We start from the raw sequence: 23069 nt of genomic DNA on the forward strand, positions 1-23069 counted from the left end.
AATCAAGAGGCTTAATGAAGGATTTCTAAGGAATGACTCTTAAAAGCTACAAGATATTAGTTTCGGGGAATATAAGACAAAAGAACATAAATTGTGAAAATTTGATATGTTGATTGTACAATTGTCTAGTGGCTAAAACAAAGAAAAAAGAATATCTTACTGATAATGATCCAATTTGAAATGAAAAACTGACAGCAGTTAGGCTTGCTATAACATTTAATTAAATGACTGTTCATTAGTAAGAAAGCTATGTGATTAAGAACAAGAAACCTAATTTGTGGATATTTTTAAAAAATTATTTTTCCTTCCTTTTTTTTTTCTTATTTTTGTGATTTTTTTTTTCAAATTACACCAACACAAAAAGCTACATGTGTGTGTGTGTGTGTGTGTGTGTGTGTGTGTGAGTGTGTGTGTGTGTGTCAGAGAGAGAGAGAGAGAGAGAGAGAGAGAGAGAGAGAGAGGGAGAAATCTAGAACAAACTATTCAGAAACAGAAGAGAATGCTTTAAAAACAGGTATATTTTATGAATAGAGACATTTTGCTCAAAAGTGGAAGAGGCAGACAAAAGAGACGGAAGAGGAGTAGATGAGGATGGGGGGGAAACAGGTCGATTGTATCTGACAACAAACATTTAAACTACTTGAGTATACTCCTTTTGAACTTAAGGGCATCAAATATAGCAACATGGATGATATGTAAGGACTGGAATACTTTTCTGTCTCTTGCTCTCTCTCTCTCTACACACACACACACATATATATATATATATATATATATAGACACACACACGTGCATATATATATGTTTGTATAAATATATGTGACAATTAGTTGGTTGTCATAATAAAATTCAGAGTTTCGGATGCTGGGGCTGAAGTCTGCTCAAGCATCTCTGAGTTTTATTATGACAACCAACTAATTGTCACATATTATATTTATAGATAAATCCCTCTATTTTACATAATATCGAGGTCTCATTCATTCTTTTGTTGTCATATTATTATTATATATATATATATATATTATATATACATATATATATATATATATATATATGGAGAGAGAGAGAGAGATAGATAGATAGAAAGATAGAGAGCACAGACAATCATAAGATGATACCTATTTAAGTGGACCATTATTTAAATCAACAGATGAAATTGCAGAATTTTTTTTCTGTAAACAAAGCAAGGGAAATCATTCATAAATATAGGAAGGAATGATAAGATTCATTACAGCTATTAAACATGTAGAATACATTGTAATATTTTGAGGAAGACAAGCTTCTGTGGGTCTATTGGTTATGGAACTAAACTATTATTATGAGAAAGGTGTGTGTGTGTGTGTGTATTTTATAATGCTTTGCCTTCAGCCCTCAACTCTTTGACAGTGTTGTAGGGACACCATCATGAAATAGGATTTTTTAGGGCATTTTTAGACCAAGTGGAGCCCATCCTTTTCCAGGTCTGACCAAAGCTGATTTCTTCTAGAAAGAACAGAATCAACTCCAATAAAGACTTTAACTTATTTACTGATTCCAAAAAGATGAAAGACAAAGTCGACCTCAGTGTAATTTGAACTCTATATATAGATGTGGTCGTGTAGTAAAAAGCTTGCTTCTCAACCACATGGCTTGGGGTTCAGTCCCACTGCATGGTACCTTGGGGAAGTGTCTTCTACTATAGCCTTGGGCCAACTAAAGCCTTGTGAGTGGATTTCAAAGGTGGACACTGAAAGAAGCCCATCGTGTATATATATATATAGATATATATATGTGTGCGTGTGTGTGTGTGTGTTTGTCCACCCACTGTTGCTTGACAACTGGTGCTGGTGTGCTTATGCCCTCTGTAACTTAGCAGTTCGGCAAAAGAGACCAATAGAATAAGTACTAGGCTTACAAAGAATAAGTCAGTTTATCTGACTAAAGGCAGTGCTCCAGCATGGCCACTGTCAAATAAAACAAGTAAAAGAATAAAAGAATATATATATATATATATATATAATATATATATATATATATATATATATATATATGCACGTATATATTTGTGTGTGTGTGTGTGTGTGTGTGTTTGTCCTCCATCACTGCTTGACAACCAGTGTTGGTATGTTTATGTCCCTGTAACTTAGCGGTTGTATCAAGAGACCAATAGAATAAATACTAAACTTAAAAATAAATCCTGGGGTCGATTTGTTGGACTAAAATCCTTCAAGGTGGTACTCCAGCATTTCCACAGTCAAGAAAAGGAGTAAAAGAACGTATTTAAACTTCATGCAACTCAGGGGAAATGGTTCAAAAATCTATCTACAAGCAGATCAATAGACCTGTCAGCTGAGCCAAAGAGCAAAATATATTGGTGAGGCTTGGCAATGTGGCACTCTAGTTGCTTGCACCATCAAACTTGCTGCAATTCAACATGTCATTCTGTCTAAGATACCTCATTAACCAAATAATCATAGGTTAATGAGACATCAGAGGTGACTTCCTTTTGATGTTTGGGTCTGTGAGAAAATGCTTTCTACTTTACAAGCAATAATTTGAAACAACTTGCAAAAAATGAGAACTATCTGTGCTTGTTTGTTTGTGTGTGTGTGTTTGTGTGTATGATCTTCCCAGATGTAAACTGTGTGTATTCCACATATATACAGGATATGCCCAGCTTAGATCTAGGAAAATCAGATTTCTAACTACTCAATACATACTTGTACAGAGTGTGTATTTTATTATAAGCAAGAGACCCTGAGAAGGGCTCATCTGTTTCAGAAATCCAATGGGTCGCTCTATCAACATGTGGACCTGTGAAACGGATAAGCACTCTGTAGGGCCTCACACTAATAATACACACACATACACATTATATATGCAGCATAATTGTGTCAGTGATTAAGTTGCAAAAGCCTGATGAAACCTTTTTACAATGCATAGTGAACAGCACTATTAAGAAATAAATGGGAAGTGAATATTACTGGCTAAAATGACTTCAATAAAATGTAATTTTATATATGTATCACACACACACACAAAGGGCAACAGGAATTTGCTATGAAACAGTCAAACAGGTTAAGGGACCATAACTGAATAAAGATTTGATGAGGGGTGGTGGAAATGTTTGAAGTGAGGCAACAAATGAAACAAATCTGTCATTGGTCAACAATTACAACAAAGGAAATAGTGATTAGAGTAGAAACTAAAATTAGATTTCATTGATTAGAATATTGTCTATCAATCACTTTATATATATATATATATATATATATATATATATATACATATATATATACATACACACCATTTAAAGAAATACTATTTAGCAGAATTCTGAAAAAAAAAACGTCCCTGTTTATTAGGGCTCTTATAAAGACAGGTGATGGTAACTATAGAAGCTAGCCTAGTGTTGATTCATTCTCATCACAACCAATACTAATTAAAAGTAGAGAGTTTTATATAAAATATAGAAAATAAATTGTCAATTAATTATTGTTCATGTAAATTAAACAAATGAGAAATACCTAATTTTGGTATATAACTGAATGAGTTGTAGGCTTCAATCTGAGATATATAGTTTAGATATGGTCATTTTGGGGATTAATTAACTTTTTGCCCATCCAAAGCATTTTCATAACTTTGTCTTAAATGTCCATGCTTGTTTTCAGACTTTTAGTTAGACCATCTTTCATATGTTCCAAGTAATGTAAAGCTTCTCTTTCCTAAGTCTCAATTTACTCTGGTGGTTGACAAAAATTGGGAATGTGTATCATAATATGAATGCATGGACGTGAGGAAAGTATGTCCTGTGAATCACACGGGATACACGGGACAGGCAAAAGATTAAATAAGCAACAGTAGATGACTGGTACTTATTTTATCAGCTCTGGAAAAAATGAAAAGCAAAGTGGATCCTGGTTGTATTTTGAACTGATATAAGAGGCATTACTGAAGTAAATAGCTTAAATTGACCGGGACCAGAAAGTGAAAATTAAATCTATTGAAAGTTAGAAAGGATGACTCATGGAAGGGACAGTTTCTTTGATATTAGAATAATTGGTATAAATTAATTAAAACTGATCTGTAGAACTGTTGCTAATGATTTACAATATGAACACATATATATTATTAGCTCTAGTGAGGATGTAATAGATGTCAGTCAATAGTTTCTCCTTTTTCTGTAGAATCTACAGTGAATAAATTATTATATTAAGTATTAAAAAAACCCTTAAATTTGAAGAATATCAATGTTTTTTTTTATGTGTAAAACACACATTTCGTTTAAAATATCACTTGTAAGATAGTTCTAGTTTTGAAAGGAAAGACATACCGATAGATCGAGGAGGAGAGAAAGGCACAGAAAGATAAATTAAACAATAAATGGAATCTCGTACCAGATGCAAACCAAATCTACAAATTCTGACACCGCCACGAAACACCCAAAAACTTGCCAAAAAAACATTAGCGAAGTTATCTCCCCTAGATCGAGGTGATTTCAATTAGCAACGAACTTTAACATAGTGGCCCCTTTTTAGCAATATAATTTAAAATAAAGGGCAGACCCTGAAGATGTAGCCATGATGGTAGTGGTGGTGGTAGGGGGTTTATATTGAAGAATAATGACGGCAAACAAAGGGAACACTTCAACAAGGAAACAAAACTCGATACATCTTGATGTCAACACATTATTTAACAATGGGTTGGGGGGGGGGGAAGAAAAAATTACTCATAATTTCACAAAACTGTTACTGTAGCAGGGGAAGAACCAACAAATAGATGAGAATTACATCAACTTCAAATAAAGAATATCACATGTCCTGCTATATGATAATAGTTGATCACTGCGGTAGCTACTGTCGTGCATATATCAACCAAGGTCACACATATTTTATTGTGGAATCTTAAACAGATTATTTAAAAATTTGGTAAAGTTTCTTTTTTGGTTTTTTTTTGGTTTTTTTTTTTTTTCACAAGACGATGATAAAATTATTCTACATACTGGGTATTACTGCTGCCAATGGTTTTTCTTGCAAATATTACAAAGAACAGCCCACAAAAGGCAAATAGAAGTTGAGGAAATAATTAGAAAAGAAAAAAAAAACAGGATTAAAAAAAAAAAAGAGGGGAGTTACTTGAAATGTTTTCAACCATTAATAGTTAAAAATGACATGTTTTTTTTTAAATAAACGTGCTGAATATATTACATACGAAAAATTATTATAGTTATTATTAAAAGAAAACTTTGAGAGCTAATTCATAAATAGAGTAAATAAATATTCATATAAAAATCTGGTGGCGGGGGTGGGGGTCTGATAGACGACTTAACATAGATTACAGCTGATTATTGAAAACTTTTATATAAAACTCTCAGCCCAGCAAAAACTGAGAATAAACTTCACTAGGGAAGAACTGTCGTCTGAAGTCATTTTGTGAGACTAATAGTTCAGTAGAGACATTGACATAGACTTACTCATAACACTGTTAGCTCAAGAATAACTTCTATATTAAGACTGAGAGGTCTGGATAGACTTTCATATTAGACTAGACGCATCCAGTTAGACTGATTCTTCTGTAAATAGACTTCTATACAAGACTGACAGTTCTGCGTAGTATTCCATATTAGACTGACAGTTCTGGATAGATACATAGACTGACAGTTCTGGACAGGCTTCCATACAAGACTGACAGTTCTAATTGGACTACCATGTTAAACTGACAATTGTGAATAGACTTCCATGCTAGACTGCCAGTTTTGGATAGGTTTCCAAGACAGGCTGACCATTCAGTAATAGACTTCCATGTAACACTGACAGTTCTACATGGATTTCCATGTAAGACTGACGATTCTAGATAGACCTCCATATAAGACTGTTAGCTGAGCATAGACTTTAGCATAATCCTCCTTGTAAGACCAACAGTTTGGCAGGTTAGACTAGTAGGTGCTTTGTTATTTTCCATCTTTACCTAGTTTGTAAGTAGTCACAATGGGCTCAGTCTGAGGTTTTCTTCTCAGCAGTAAGCTCAGAAGTAGTTTTCAGCTTTTCACAGGGAACAAAGAAGAGGAAAAGAACGCTTCATAACATCATTTACCTCTTTCAGATGCTTTGTTTGTTTCTGTTATATAACTAGTATTGTTGTTGTTGTGACTGTGGTCTTTGGTAATGTTGTTGTTCTGTACAATAACAACAACAACATCTAGATGTAAAAAGAGCTGGGGGCAGCAGCAGTAGCTAGTAGAAGATGTGCTGAAGAAAGAAACAAACCAACCAAACCAGCTTCATTGCTAACAAGAGGTTTCAGGGGGGGAAAAAACTGAAAGCCCCGTTGATGCAAAATCTGTATTGCTTCGGAGTGATCTTGCATTCACCCAAACACTGGTTAGTCCGATAATGGAACAGGTCATAGAACATGTCTTCTAGAAAGATTTAAAGTCATTTAACAACTGCAGCTGCTGCACTGTTCTCATTCCCATGATTGGTAAAACAAAATGTAACCAGATTCGGAATTCTTTTGGAGATCTGAGGGAAGACCATAAAAATCTTCTATTGCACTTGCATCGATTTTCTGTAAAATAAATAAGAAAAACAAATTTAGAATAAAATTCAAGGTAAACTTGTAGCAATAAGTGAAACAAAATTAAAGAGCATGGGTGCAATCTATTGACTACTCTGGTGTCACACTAATGTAGTGAACCTAACAAGTTTCATTTTAGGAAATTACTATTAGTAAATCTCACAATGAGAAATATTCAGCAAGAGTACTTTGGAGTAAAGATTGTTTGCCAACATAACCTGGCAGTCCTGGTTTATGACGAATGTTGCTGTAATTTAGCCCCAGGAGACATCGTCTCCAGCTGGGGCTAAATTACAGCAACATTCGTCATAAACCAGGACTGCCATGTTATGTTGGCAAATAATCTTTACTGCAAGTTTCATTTTGTTAGTAATGCATGCTTAGGAGAGACATCATAGAAATATTAATTAATGGCTACAATAAATCGTTCCTAATTTAGTTGGATACGATTGATGAAAGTTTTTTTAAAAAAAACTAAGACTTGAAATTCTACAAATAAATTTTATAGAAAACAGTAAAAGTTTATAAGAAAGAGAAGTATAGAAGTCAAGTCTATCAGTTTGTTCATAATAAGAGTTTTTTTTTTTAAATATTGGTTGCTGTTTGATTCTTTCATCTCACAATTGTTAAGAATATCTTCTAGCTATGTTATGGTGGTTTCCATAATAATTCTTTAATAAATTGAAAAGAAATATTTTTCGCTGAGTTAAGAATTTTGTAATATCTAAGATATCAGATATTGCTAGTAGGACCAAAATATAAACTGAAGGAAATATAAACAGAAAACAAAAATGTGCTTTTAGAGAGTCACAAACTCTCAAACAACATTGGTTTAGGGTCCAACAACTGATCCAAGAAAAAGGTTTAGCAAATATTTTTGGTATTTTTAAACATCTATTTCCCCATATTTGGGTGGGTGGAAATAGTTTGGTTGTTTTATGTAGATAAGCAATGACATTCCTATCACTGAACAGTCAACTGTGAAATACAAGTGGAGCATAATTTTTAGTTTCATGAGACAAAATTGAAGAGAGAATGGCAGTCAATGAAGAGCATTCAAAAGTTAAGATGGAATAAAATATGTCGCAAACTGATTAAATTACTAAAAAAGAAAACTTTACAAGATCATACAGTTCTATATTTAAGAGAAGAGGAATTATGTACATTATTTACATTTGACAGATATTTGTCCTCAGTTTGTTTGTTGTTAACACAACTTTTCAGCTGATATACTGTCCAGCCTTCATTAGGTGTCTTGGGGAAATTTCGAACATGGGTTCTCATTCCTAAGGTATTTTTTGATACTATTATTATTATTATTATTGTTATTGTTGATGTTGTTGTTATTATCATTATTATTATTATTATCATTGTCATTATTATTATTATCATTATTATTATTATTATTCAGGTCACTGAATAGTAATAATTAACCATTACACCATATACCCACAGGCATATGGCGTAGTGGTTAAGAGCGCGGGCTACTAACACCAAGATTCTGTGTTTGATTCCAAGCAGTGACCTGAATAATAATAATAACATCGAAAATTACCTTAAGAATGAGAACCATGGTTCGAAATTTCCCCCAAGACACCTGATAAAGGTTGGAGGGTATATCAGCCGAAACATGTTAACAATAAACAAGATGAGGACAAATATCCATCAAATGTAAATAATGTAAATAGTTTACAAGATCATCACAGTTATAGCAGTAAAATTTCAATTTGTGACAACAGTTCAGAACCTTAAGCTCACAGATGTTGCATGAAATTCAATCTTCTATCCATGTCCTTCCTTATCTGTGTGTGTGTGTGTGTGTTTACAGTGGTCAAATTAACAACTGACCTTCTTACTGCAATATCATGTAATCCACATACAACGACTAAATTAAAAACTGATCTTTACATGGCCTGTAACACATTATTCTATTTGTGCTGTATTTACAAAGGTGTTTATATTTTAAAAAGACAAATGAAGGAGGAACAGGAGAAACAAGGGTTAAAATAAAGAAACCCCACCAGAAAACTGCCACAACTTACATCAACAATATCATCATCAAAAAGTAACCAGAAGCCATGGCTTTTAACAATGCTGATGTAGTGGCCTCTGTTAGGTCCACTTCCACAATGAATCACCACTGCTACCAAGTCATACAGTCGGTACGGATTATATGCATCATCAGACTGAAAAACAACAGAATAAATGAGATGCATAATTAATTAGAAACATTGAAAAAACAAAGTAACTTTTTAATCACAATCTAATTGCTTTTTTTCATTTTAATTATTTTCTTTCTTTTTTTGTTAAAGACTATGATTGACAGAAATACAAGAATTGTAGCAATAGATTAGACGACATCAACTTTTAATGTCCGCTTTCCATGCTGGCATGGGTTGGATGGTTTGACCAGAACTGGCAAGCTGGGGAGATATACAGGACACCAGTCTGATTTAGCCTAGGTTTTTACGGCTGGATGCCCTTCCTAATACCAACCACTATTCAGTGTGAGCTGTAAATCTGTTTATATACTGTCCATCTTGAAGATTTCCATTCACTACTGCAAGGTAGTTGTTGATCCTAGGTTTGATTTATCTGTCCTTTTAACAGGAAGTCTTGTTTTAGTCCTGCTGGAATCCTTTAATCTTTAGTCCAATGATTTGCAGTTAAACATTGAGATTAATGCTGGCATTGTATCAAGACATACGATGCCACATTGGCAATAACAAAATTATATTGAGATTAGCTTAAATTTTGTTCAAAAATTCTCAACTAGTGTATATAATTTAGTTTTCCCTAATAAAGTCTACATTGTTATAGTAATACAATGTTAACAGTTAAATCTTAATAAATACAAGAAAAAATTACTATGTATATATGTGTTTTATTAAATACACAACTATGTTCATGTTCTATCTTTTATGCTTTATATTTTTTAATATTTTTTATTAGCTTTTTACAATTGGTTTGGAACAATAGAGTTCCTAAATCCATATCTGATGTTTCCAGACCTTCACAGTCTCATTTTCAAGAATTGAAACTGAATATATTTGGCGTCTGTGTAGTTTCTTATACATTGATTGAATTTGTGTAAACTTTGGCTATATTGTTAAAATGTTTGCTTTGGAAAAGTGGGCAATGAAATAATGGCAGCAGCAATGATATACATATATGTGTGTGTGTGTGTGTGAATTGTGGGTGGAGAGGACATTGTTAAGAATCATCATCATCGTTTAACGTCCACTTTCCATTCTGGTGTGGGTTGGACGGTTTGACTGAGGATGGCAAGCCAGAAGGCTGCACCAGACTCCAATCTGATTTGGCAATGTTTCTACAGCTGGATGCCCTTCCTAACGCTTACCACTCCAAGAGTGTAGTTGGTATTTTTTATGTGCCACTGGCACAAGGGCCAGTCAGGCGATACTGCAACAACCACGCTCAAAAGGTGTTTTTTCATGCCACCTGCACAGGTGCCAGTCTGGCGGCACTAGCAATGACCACACTTGAATGTTGTTTTTCACATGCCACCGGCACATGTGCCAGTAAGGCGACACTGGCAACGATCACACTCAAATGATGTTTTACGTGCCACCAGCATGGGAGCCAGTCAGCGGCCCTGGCAATGATCACACTTGGATGGTGCTTTTAACGTTAAGAATATATATGTGTGTGTGTGTGTGTACCATGTTTTTAGTGGTGATAAACAGGAGTACTTACGGTATTAAATAAACGTAGTTCTAAAGGAAATACAACTCGGTAGGAAAGTTTTGTGTAGCGGTTCAACTGCTCCATATATTTGAAACGCTTTAAGTGCAAGGCAAGAATCTGAGGTAATTTTTTTACTCGCATTCTAAAACAAAAGAATTCATATGAAATTAAATCATTTATTTAAAAAATACTGTTTTAAAAAAATGTTACACAAAAAATCTTTAGCTCTTTAGCATTTAAACTGGTCATATCTGGCTCAAATATTCTACCTGTTTCATGTTGAAAGTGGTCAGATTCTACCTCTCACACCTACCCTACAGTGTCATTTTGAAAATATATAATCACATACATTTGAGAGAGTAAAGTGAATGCTTAAGGGATAAAAATCAATAATGTCAGCACTTTGTCTTTTTAATCTTACATATTTTAAAGAATGCTCTTACAGAGATACAATGTTTGTTTTTATGTTGACAATAAAAACAATTTTACATCAAACTGAAGGATTGCCCAATACATTTGGTAGAATACAAATTATTCTTTAACAAGATTAGTACTGACAGTGACTTTGAAGTAATCAGCCAGTGTGTGTATGTACACACGTACCTTTTTTTTTAACTCTTTCTGGTTGAATTCTCAAGTGTGACAAACTGAGACTATGAAATATTACTAACCACCTTGTTCTACCCTCAGGGTCTCCAACCAGTCAGTTTGTCTTCAAGAATCCATTTTGCAATTCATTCCCGAGACATTCTAAATACATGTCCATAGCACTGGAGCTGTGATCTCTCAATGCAGAGAGAAGTAGAAGCTTGACCTAGAGACACAGACTGATCTCCAAGCTTTGCACCCTGTCAAGTAACATTACACCAGAGATCCATCAGAGGAACCCCCTGGTGGCAGCTTGTATTCATAATCATACTCTTTCGGTCATTACCTAACATTCACGACCAAAGCTGAAGATAAACACGAAAACTGAATGGAAGACAGCAAGGTTAGCCTTTACAAGAAAGAAAATGACACTGATTTTGAAGTTTAGACTTCTTTATTTTCATTAGTCTGATGAGGACAAACAAGCCAAAATTTCAAAGTCACTTCAATCTTTCGCTTGCAAAACTTAAATAAATATTCTCATATTATCCTATTAAAATGCATCAAGTAATCCTTCAGTTTAATGTTAAATTGCTTTTACATACAACTTGACATAAATATATATACATATATATAAATGGAACAAAAAGCAATGGAGGGCATTAAAACGTTCGGTTAGATAGACAATACAAAGGTGGACAAGAGAAACAACAATAAGAAGGACAGGCAAAAAAAAAAAAAACAGGTCATTCCTGGTTTTCTTTCATTAGTCAAGTCCCAGAAGTCATGACCATTTCGGGCAGTTACACTTGAGATGGTTCAATCTCATTGGCCCCAAAACAGTCTAAGCTAAGACTATTAGAGCCCTTTGTAAGAAAGCTAGTGAATGTATAAGGCAACAAAGACAAAAAGACAAACAAACAAAAAAAAAATGGAGAACATGGTACGAAGTGTAAGTTTAAGCTGGTTATGATCACTGGAATGACAACAAACCTTTTTTGAGCCTCCTGTTTACTACAGCACACCTCACAGTAATATTTATGTTCAGCACATAACGTCTCTGTGTTACTAAAACCTCGTAAACAATGGGTTATTGATGTGTTCTGCTCAACATCAACAGATAAATCTAGAAAATCTTCATCTTTACTACTGACCTGAAATACAATGACATAATAAATCATTTCAAAGTCATACAATTAGAGGTGTAATCCTATGTTAAAAATATAAAGATTTACATACACACACATGTAAATATATATGCATATATATACATATATGCATATACACACACACATATATATATATATATATATATATATATATATATATATATATATATATACACATATATGCATATATACACATATATGCATATATATATATATATATATATATATATATATATACACACACACACATACATATATATATAAATAATAATAAAGGGTAAAATTAATTAATCAATTAATAATGAATCATTTTACCAAGTAGTTTGGTATATTAAAAGAACCATTATCGGTTACGTTATACAAAAATTCTATAATTATAAAGCATAATTATAATTAGGGTTCAGCAAAATTTGCTTCACCAAATACCAAAATTTAGAAATACCAATTAAATACTACTAGCAGAATTGCCCGGCGTTGCTCGGGGCTGAATTGCTTGAAAGTACTGTTAATGATTGCACTGAATTATGATGATTATTCAGGCAAATATTGATATAAGTTTACGGTGGGAGATAAGGACTTAACGATCAAACGTGTGCCATTGCATTGTTTTGGGGGAACCAAATTTCTGATGAGCATTATAGGGGCACCAACTTTAAGTTTGAGAAAGTGTGGTGGTAGTCCGGGGTGCTCAAAGGAATTGAGTACCTCTATGGATAGTTGATGACGTCCTCTGGGTCAGAAGTTGTATCGATAGACTGATATACATAGACTTCCCCAGGAATGAGTTTTAGCATTTCATCATTAATATGGTGAACAGTTTTATTCCTCGGGGCCAGTATAGCCTTTTTGCCAATCCAATCCATATTCTGATAATTAGCTTGTAGATCTGGGAACACTGCATCTCTGAGATCAGAAGGCATCTTAACAATGGTACAAATGGAATCGATGGCAATATTACCATTTTCATCCCCTGGTATTTTGCCTTCGCCAAGTGCAAGGAGGGTGTGAGGAAATGCGGCTGATGTGATATTACGTCGCATATGAGCACGCATATTGGTGTGAAGTTTGTGAGTTACTTCCCTTTATTAAAAAAAATATGCATTAAAATGGAAAAAAATGATGGTAAATTATTTGTAAAATCGTAGACTCATCGTAGACGCGCGCTAATACCCAGAAGGGCTCGATATGAATCACGACTATAAGATACCCGGTTTTGGTTAAACTGCATCGCAAAATGTGGGAGTAGTTAGGAATCTAAATCGGAGTAGACAGACACACAACCTTTCTTTTATATATAAATATTTTCGTCCTAAAAAACTTTGTATGGAGTGAATGGTTACCTCTATGGAAATATATACACACACGTTATACATACATGTGTGCATAGATGAATATATAAATACATTTATATATCTATATACACTTTTGGGCAATCTTTGCGCTACTTAGAGATAACTTTAGATCTTATTTTCGTCCTAAAAAACTTTGTATGGAGTGAAAGGTTACCTCTATGGAAATATATACACACACATTATACATACATCTGTGTATAGATGAATATATAAATACATTTAAATATCTATATACACTTTTGGGCGATCTTTCTGCTACTTGGATATACTTTAGGTCTTATATTCGTCCTAAAAAACTTTCCTGTCACACACTCACACACACACACACACGCATGCACACACACACACACACACATTAGCTTACAATTTTATTTATATATTTGCGTGTCTATGTGTGTAAAGAGGAAGTGGGAATGCAGAGTGAAAGAGTCACTCACTACAAAAAGTGAATTACTTTCACTTTAATCGTTGCACACTTGCAAAGAGAAAGGAGGAGAAATTAGGGTGATAGCGTCAGTCAAACAGTTCGCTCCGTTTGTGTGTGTGTGCATGTGCTGTAGCCCACACTAAGAAAAGCATTTGACTTAGACACCACAATGTGAGTTTTCTCTAAATTTTGCTTAATTGGGGTTGAAATTTTAAAAACCGGACCTGGCACGACCCGATGCATCTCTACTCTTAAAAATGCTAGGTAAATTGTAATTGAAGAAATCCTATATTGTAGATTTCTATAAGAGACAAAGGGAGGCAGATAAAATCTGCCTTTTATAATAAGAGATTCCACTACCATAAGATATCTCCCAGACAGCAATACTTTACAACTCACAGAGGCAAAGAGAAAGATTAACTATATACGCATTTCTGGTTTGAAGAGATGTAAAAAAATGTAAAATCATATTTCTACTCACTTATTCCCTTCATCAGTATATCATTTCAATTTTAAATTTAAGAGCACTGATAATTAACGTATGTTAATTATCAGTGCTCTCAAATTTAAAATTGAAATGCTATACTGATGAAGGGAATAAGTGAGTAGAAATATGATTTTACATCTTTTTTCATCTTTTTAACCCAGAAATGCATATATAGTTTATCAAAGCCGGGTGGATTCATTATTTTTTCTCTTTGCCTGCATGAGTTGTAGAGTATTGCTGTCTGGGAGATATCTTATGATAGTGGAATAGTATTTAACTACTACTTCTAAATTTCGGTATGTGGTGAAGCAAAGTTTGCTGAACCCTAATTATAATTATGCTTATATTTAGAGAATTTATACACACACATATATAATGTGAATTGTGTAAAAAACCTCATTCTGCACATCTTTAGTCATGAAGATAAAACATCAAAATTTATGGCAGAGGGTAAAAGAGGAGCAGATAAATCTCCAAGGAATTACCACAGTGACCAGAGCAAACAACACTTGTCTCTCCAATGCATTGCTAGTCTCTGCACTTACCACAGACTTCACACTGAATCAGTAAATGGGTGTGCTTATGGACTGATTCAACAGCTGTAAATTGATGCAGCTGGTGCAAGGTCACACCACTTGCACACTATATATACATTTTGCTGTATATAAAGAGATTCACTGCAAGCTTATAGGTTAAGTCTTCATATTTGATTCTTCATTGCCCACAAGGGGCTAAACATAGAGGGGACAAATAAGGACAGATAAAGGGACTAAGTTGATTACATCAACCCCAGTGGCTACTGGTACTTATTTAATCGACCCCAAAAGGATGAAAGGCAAAGTCGACCTCAGCGGAATTTGAACTCAGAACATAGCAGCAGATGAAATACCACTAAGCATTTCACCTGGCGTGCTAACGATTCTGCTTGTATTACTTCACTTTTCTGTCGATAATAGATATTTAATCTCTCTCTGGAGAAGTTACCTGCAAAAGACCTGTATCTTCACCAGCTTAATTGCCATGATGCCAGGTATAAGCAGTGAGTCTTTTATGGGGACATTAATACTTATCAAGTATGTTCATACATTTCACAGAGGGCATGAGAGAATCTGGAGTAAGAACGGCATGGAAGAAGTTTACGGAGTTGTTACCTTTGTTGATAACAGGGTTTTTGTTTTGTTTTGTTTTGTCTGGTCTCCATGCAAAAGTCAAAACTGTATGAAACATGTAAAAAGTGCTATGATGACACAAACATCTTTGTATTTTTTTTCATCAGTTTAGTCTGGAAGAAGAAAAGGGTTGTGTCCATGGCTTTTACAGGCCCTCTAAGACCAGTTGATGTTGCTTTTACATTGTTGTAAATTTCAGACTGTTGTCATTCCAAGAATGACTTGGAATAGTGGTTAGTGAGGAACCTAGAAGTATTGGAAACAATATGGGTAGTGGGAAGAAGAATGAGGAGTGGGCTGAGAGTGCCTGGGTGGAGATGGTATGAGAACAGCCAACTCAAGAGTAGAAGTCATAGTGGAAACAGTAAGAGAAACAAGGAGAAAAGATGGCACATTTGTGGCCCAGAGATTGGAGAAAGTTTGTGAGTGATTTTATGATAATCAGTCAAATGACACTACTGTGGGTCACACCCGAGCTCTAGTGTTTATTGTAAGGGCTGATGTATTTACTGGTCTTTGATTGCTGGAGAGGAATGAAGGTGGTATCATATATGGAAAAAGAGGCATTGCTGAAGGTGAGGACAAGTAGGTTTTACAGCAAGAAGAGTACAGTAGGCAAAACCGAAACCTAGAACAAGAAAGTGTTGATAGAGGATAGGCCAAAGAGAACTCCACAAACACGCACAATATATATACTGTGTTCTGACAGGAAGGTAATGATTGATTGAAGAGAGCACATAGGTAGCAGTTTTGAAAGATTTGCACATGTCAGACATGGTTGTAAACAAAGCTTGTTTGTAGGGCTGGCATGCAAATCTTGAGGTCAATAACACTGGTTTCATCAAATTTCTTGAGAGTAAGATGTCACTGGTGAGTACCATAAGTAGATATCCAGCAGATCTTACTTTACAAAAGCTGTACTGACAGTCATTAAGGTGAGAAAGAGAGTGATGGATAATGTTAATATCAGTCTCCTTCACTTTTTGACAAATTGGAAGTGAATGAAACAACAATAGTTGGCAGTTTCAGAAGGGTTGCCATTTTCTGGAATGGGACTCACTGTGGGACGTTTCCAAAGATTGTAATATACCCCTTGAGAAAAAGGAAAACTGAAGCATATACGGATGTAATGAGGAGTTGTGATGAAGAAGTGATTGGATAACTTGATCAGTGCAAAGGAAATTAAAGTTTGGTTGGAAATAAGAAAGAGATCAAGGGTGCTTGGAGTGAATGTGCTGCACATTCATCTAAGCCAGATAAAAGGATTCTCCATTTTGGTACAAGGCTAGAAAATTTTAGATGGAGAGGATTAGCTGATTACATCAACCCCAGGGCTTAACTGGTCCTTATTTTATTGACCCCAAAAGAAAGAAGGCAAACTCAACTCCAGCAGAATTTTGAACTTAGAATCAGTAGAGCATTGAAAGAAATGCCACCAGGCATTTCTTCCAATGCTTTACTGATTCTGCTAGCCAGCTGCATTTGAGCCACATGTAATGAAAAAGTGACAATGGTGATGATATTAACAATTAGAAAATAAAGACTTACTGTTTCACAATTTAAACATCTAGTTTCATTGGTTAGCGTTCCTTGGAAAATATCATGAACCCATGTTGATGCAGCCTTTGGATGGATATCAACACCTCCAACTGTTGATTTACTTCGGTTACCCTGTTTCTCTGCTTTAAAACAAAACTCAAACATAATCATCTAACAAAAGCAGCCAAAGAATTTCAATTATTATACTAATAATAATGGAATTATTGTGTACAGTACACTACAACTCATCAAAGGTGCATGTGCAGTACACAGAATTATGTACGAAAGTCAGGAAAGAGAACTGTGTATGAGTAATGATATACATGTGTGCATGCGTATGGAGAGTGAGGGGGTATCAGGTGTAGTGTTAGCGAATTTCAGGAAGTATGGAGGGTTTTTTTAAAGGATGCAATGTTTTGACAGCTAACAACTGATACAGGTAGTTTGTGAGAAAATGTTTCCGAAAGTCATGGGAGCTGTGCTGTTTTCTGACTTTGTAGGCATGCCCATGTGTGTTAAATACATGGAGCTCAAAAAGGTGCTTAAGGTGGTTGTTGGCACGATGGTTGATAATTTCTGAACATGGCATGAATCAGAAAAAATTATTTCCTGAACATAACATTGATGTGGGCAAACAATAACAAATAGATATTTCATTTTTATATTAAGAGGTTACATCAAAAGACTGTAGTCAACATGTTGGTAAGCTCCGATATAAACTTACACCATATCTGTCAATTACTTCCCTTTACATGATTAGAATTCTCTATCAAATTGTGATTGATTCTATGGAAGAGCTAATCTAACTTGCTTGTGCTTCTATCTATTCCTCCATCCAAATATCCACCCACTTATATATAAATACCCGGGTCTATTTATATTAATCTAAATACCTGTTTACCTACCTCTATATCAATCTATCAATCCATCTGTTCACTAAATAAACACGTTAGCCTGTTTATGTTTCAATACCTAGATCATTTGTTTAGTGATCTATCTACAGTGCAAAGTGGAGAAGGTGTCAGCTTCAGTATTACTCATCACCACCACCATCATCGTTTAAGATCCGCTTTCCATGCTGGCATGGGTTGGACGGTTTGACTGAGGACTGGCAGGCCAGAAGGCTGCACCAGGCTCCCATCTGATCTGGCAATGTTTCAATGGCTGGATGCCCTTCCTAATGACAACCACTCTGAGAGTGTAGTGGGTGCTTTTTACATCCCACCAGCATGGAGCCAGTCAAGCGGCACTGGCATCAGCCATGTTCAAAAGGTGCTTTTTATGTGCCACCGGTACAGGAGCCAGTCAGACTGAGCTGGCATCGACCACACTTGCATGGTGCTTTTTATGTGTCACGGCATGGGTGCCAGTCAGGCGGGACTGCCATTGGCCATGACTACAACTTCACTTGACTTAACAGGTCTTCTGAAGCACAGCATATTGCCTGAAAATTGAAGGGTACTTTTAGACAGGCCATGTGACACTAGTATCAGCACAAAAGATACTTCTATACTATAAATGCTAGGTTCAGTCATGTGTACCAGTGGCTTGTTTATAGTCAGTGACTCTTGTGATACCAGGTAACGGTGAATGCTATAATATTTTGATGTATATTACCCTGCTGTTGGTCTATTCAAGGCAGTGACTGTCTGTCTACCCATCTATCTATTTACCTACAGGCACAAATAAAGCACCCAGTACAAACTGTAAAGTAGTTGGTATTAGAAAGGCATCCAACCATAGAAGCCTTTTCAAAGTAGACCATGGGGCATGATGCAGTCCTTGGACCCATCAGATCATGTCAATGTGGAACAAGGACCCTAAATGCTGATGGCCATGATATCCACCCAAGGACTACATAAGATCTGTTCATACCCCACACAATCTGCCATCACCTTTTCTCTCCTGCTAGTCATCATACCCTCTTCCCAGGCCACTCAATATTTACATCCATCCATCCTTTACTCTTATCATTCATCTACCTCTGTTACCACCCATCACTCACTCCACCACTCTATCACCCTCTCATTTTAATCACTGTTTCTACCAGCACATTCTTCTTCCCTTCACTCACTTGACCTGGTTCTTCTTCTATCATTGCTCTCTCTCTCTCTCTCTCTCTCTTTTATTTATTTTCATAGCCATGTTAATAGAGCAGAAGGCAATGAGGACCCTTTCATGTTACAGGGTACAAGGTAAGCTCCTTAGTGCTGGTGCTATGACAAAATACACCCAGTTTATTCTGTAAAGTGGTCGGCAAAGAATGGAGATAAAGTATGGCCAAGAAGACTCTTTAGTCTTGTGGAAGATGTGACAACCTCCCAAGTGATGGTGCCATAATAAAGTGTACCCTGTAAATTGGTTGGTGACAGGAAAGACACCAAGTCATAAGCATCAAGTGAAAAATGATATGTGTGAACAAGAAACAATTCTTTGGTCCATCTAGGGGTACAGTGGCAACAAATAGGAACTGACCAGAACTGTGATGACTCATCCCACTCATGCCAGCATGGAAAGCAGATATAAAATGATGGTGATGGTGACAGTGTACAGGTATGAGCATGCATTTCAAAAGTTTGTTTTGCAACCATGTTGTTTCAGGTTCAATTCTACTGTGTGGTACCATGAACAGATGCTTTGTATAGCCTGACTGACCAATGCCTTGTGAATGAAATTTGCAACGTGGAAACTATCAAAGCACACCATATAAATTAGTGTGTGTGTGTGTGTGAGAGTGTTTGCCTCTCGGTAATTTCACACTGACATCTCTTGGAAAGCGGTGACATGGTTTTTATGTACACCATGGAATAAAGTACCTCACTTAAAAACAAGAATTAGTTGGCTTCAAAAGGAGCATCTGGCCATAGAATGCCACCTTAAGAAGTCTCCTCTGACACATGCCAAAATGAAAAAAAGCACATGTAAAAACAATGTGTGTGTGTGTTCCTGATTCTCCCTGAATGAGAGTATCAATGTTTGATTGAGCTGCCTGCCTAGAGATAAGGCTATTGTTGTTGTTTAGTACCAGTTCAGTCCTGATGAAGCAGACAGTAGCAGGAGGTGAGTTGAGAGAAATGTGGCCATCAGTTTCAGCAGCTCTAGCAACTGCTTAGAGGTTTTTTCCTCATTAACTTACAGGAGAAATGGCTTACAAACAAATGAAGAAAACATGTTGTTCCCTTTTGAATGTCCTTCCCATAATTCACTTGTTATTTCAATTTCAAGAATGTCTTGGACACTTGTATAGTCCCAGATATGATCTTCATTGTACAGTTTAAATTATGGAGTTGCATTCTTTTTCAATAAAGAAATTATTTTAATTAAAGGTAGGTCAGGGATCACATTACAGGATGATGAAACCTGTACATGCACCAGTTCCATAGTTGAGTGGTTGGTAACTAAACTAGCTCCCCCACTTGAGTAGCCTGCTACTCTTGCAAGGAGTATGTCTAGATGCCCAGTAGGACTAAAGACAAGACTTGCTGAAAGGTGGATGTGCTCTTCGTGGGCCAATGGCCATCCAGTTGGGGAAGTCAATGGCAAACTGCCCCAATATCTCTGCCAAGAAAACACAATGAGAAAACCAGAATCAAGTAATGCTATGGCTTCATCCACTGGGAGAACTCCCACTTAATCAGGCAGACTTTTGTTGTAGATCATCAATGTACAGCAAAAGTGCACGTGACAATAATGACAAATATTTCAATCTAGTTGTGCTTATGAAACAATAAAGTCCACCACCACCACCACTGCCATGGCATGAAACTTCGATAGAGATAGTGTGAGAGAATGAGAAAATGTCTTACCTTGCAACAAATCAGCCACAGTGTTTAGGAGATAGTTCAGAAATTCGTGTGCATCTTGCTGCATATAGTTATCAAACAACTCTGAAAAACAAATACAATTACTGAAGCTTACAAACACAGATGTTAAATGATGGTGATTATATAGCTGACCTGGGTATGGCTTTAAACAACATCCAGTGGTGGGGTACCGATTTGGGAGCTCCATGGTTTTGAGCAGTGTGCATGTTGTCGCTTACAAATATCAAATAGCCTAATGTCTTTACATACATATTGTCTGTGAGGAAAATTTTCTCCTGAGACAATTTCAGCAGTAAAAGGCTCTCCCAAACCCGAGTGTACATGAATATGTTAAATACGATTGTACAGGAGTATATTTAATTCAATGCTGCTTTGTGCAACTCTGCTTATTTAATTCCAGCTTGACCAAATTTTATTTACATGGATAAATGAGTTATTTACTATTCTTATAAATAAGAACTATCATTTATATAGAACTGTGAAAGACAAATTCTGTATTCATAGCTGATGATTCGCAATGACACAGAAACATGTCTCACATTCTGATATCATCATTCATAGCCCAGTCTGTTACCATTCATATTGAGTACAAGGAAAACTTTCTCCTGAGATTATTTGCGCAGTGAAAGGCCTTCCCACATCCAAGTACACATGTGATAAATATGGTTGTACATAACAATATTAAAGATATTTGTTGGATTTTTTACATCTGTTTTTCCATGCTATGAAGGTTTTTATGAATATATTATTAAGGCATTGTTTTACAACCAAATGTCCTTTCCATCTTAAGCCAACCAAAACCACAAGTAGATGGAAAATGAAAGAAGCCTGCCACATGTGGCTGTGTTGTCATCTCTGTCAACAAATTGTCCACTCACTTTGTACCTTTGGAGGTGTATGAAGTAAGAGATTGTTTACTTGAAAGGCAGGTTAGGGTTAATAATAAACAAAATCAAACACACACAGGCAAGGTATTCGTGTTGTTAGCTTGTGGGTTGGTTGTGGTTTTGATCTCTTTATATACCTCAAGTTGCTTGTAATTGATATTTGAATTTTTTGCATGGCATGAATCGGTACATGCCAGCAGATGGTGCCTAATCCATTTAGCATAGAGTCATAGTCAGTGATATAGCTTGCAGCAGGCTTTGTTTGGTGTCCAGCATTGATAAGTAACAACAATGACGAAACATCGATGTCTGTTGCTCTGAGAAGGGACCTATGTGAGTTGTCTACCTTGACTATGACTTACTTTCAGGTGCTTTCTTACACCAGGTCTTTAGAGAATATATTCTCTTATGCCTAAAAACCATAGCCAACCCATGAACTAACAACACACATACCTTGAGCAAGTGTGTTCGATTTTGTTTATAAACCTTGAGCTGCTTCCAATTCAAATTTGAAACATAACTAGATGCTAGAGAGGAGAGAGAGAGAAAGAATACAGCACCAGAAAGGCTTGGCCAAACTGTTTCAAACCCCTCAGGTATCCCTTGTCACAAGTTTAACGCAGTCTTACATTATATTGAATAATGTCTGTTTCCATATGAAATACTGAAAGAATTGAAATGAGATTTTTTTTTTAAAGTTATTTTCTGTTCTCATTAAATATTAATTAACAATGTCAGAAAAATATAAAATTCCTCAAGGAAAACAATATAAGAAATGGAATTTACCGTTTTCTTTACGTAACCTGGTAATAAATTTCTTTGGTGCTATAGTGCCAACCTTTTTCTTCTGCGTGGCTATATTGTAAAAGAGATCGGCAAGACATGTTAGCAGTGTTTCTTTTTTCTGGTTCTTCTGTTGTAATTTGTATTGCAGAACTTTTTCACGGAACGGACGGCAGAAGTATAGCGCTTGCAACACAGAATTGCAGTAACACGTATTTCCAAACTGAAAGGAAAACAAATCAAATACATTGACCAACTTTGAAGGAACAAATACAGTTTCATAACAAAAACAATTACAAAAAAACCCCACCAACAAAACATTACATAAATACATACGTACACACCTTCATACATATACATACATTATATATAGACACAGACATACACAACAGGCAATTCCTGTCTACCAAATTCATTCACAAAGGCATTGGTCAGCAGGGTTACAATCGAAGACACAAAGTGAAAAACAGTGAGACTGAACCCCAAACCATGTGGTTGTAAAGCTAACTTCTTAACCACATGGCCATGCCTGAACATGCATATCATCATCATCATCATCATCATTGTTTAATGCCCGCTTT

The 23069-nt window shown here is 35.6% G+C and overlaps 1 protein-coding gene across 3 annotated transcripts in view; it reads right to left on the reverse strand.

Moving 5' to 3' along the window:
* Positions 1 to 3579: 3579 nt before the first annotated feature.
* The window catches only part of LOC115215571 (ubiquitin carboxyl-terminal hydrolase 46-like), an 86189-nt gene continuing 66699 nt past the window's right edge, over positions 3580 to 23069 (reverse strand). For 2 of the 3 annotated variants that reach the window (XM_029784774.2, XM_029784772.2), the window contains exons 3-9: positions 22492 to 22711; positions 20801 to 20881; positions 17004 to 17137; positions 11845 to 12005; positions 10273 to 10405; positions 8598 to 8741; positions 3580 to 6546 (exon numbers count right to left, since the gene is read on the reverse strand). In XM_029784774.2, coding sequence (XP_029640634.1) covers positions 6445 to 6546; positions 8598 to 8741; positions 10273 to 10405; positions 11845 to 12005; positions 17004 to 17137; positions 20801 to 20881; positions 22492 to 22711 — 975 coding nt within the window. In that variant the 3' untranslated portion in view covers positions 3580 to 6444. The remainder of the gene's footprint in view (positions 6547 to 8597; positions 8742 to 10272; positions 10406 to 11844; positions 12006 to 17003; positions 17138 to 20800; positions 20882 to 22491; positions 22712 to 23069) is intronic. The other variant, XM_029784773.2, reaches the window with a different exon arrangement.

The sequence above is a fragment of the Octopus sinensis genome, linkage group LG9, assembly GCF_006345805.1.
Source record: "Octopus sinensis linkage group LG9, ASM634580v1, whole genome shotgun sequence".
In the NCBI taxonomy this organism is placed as follows: domain Eukaryota; kingdom Metazoa; phylum Mollusca; class Cephalopoda; order Octopoda; family Octopodidae; genus Octopus; species Octopus sinensis.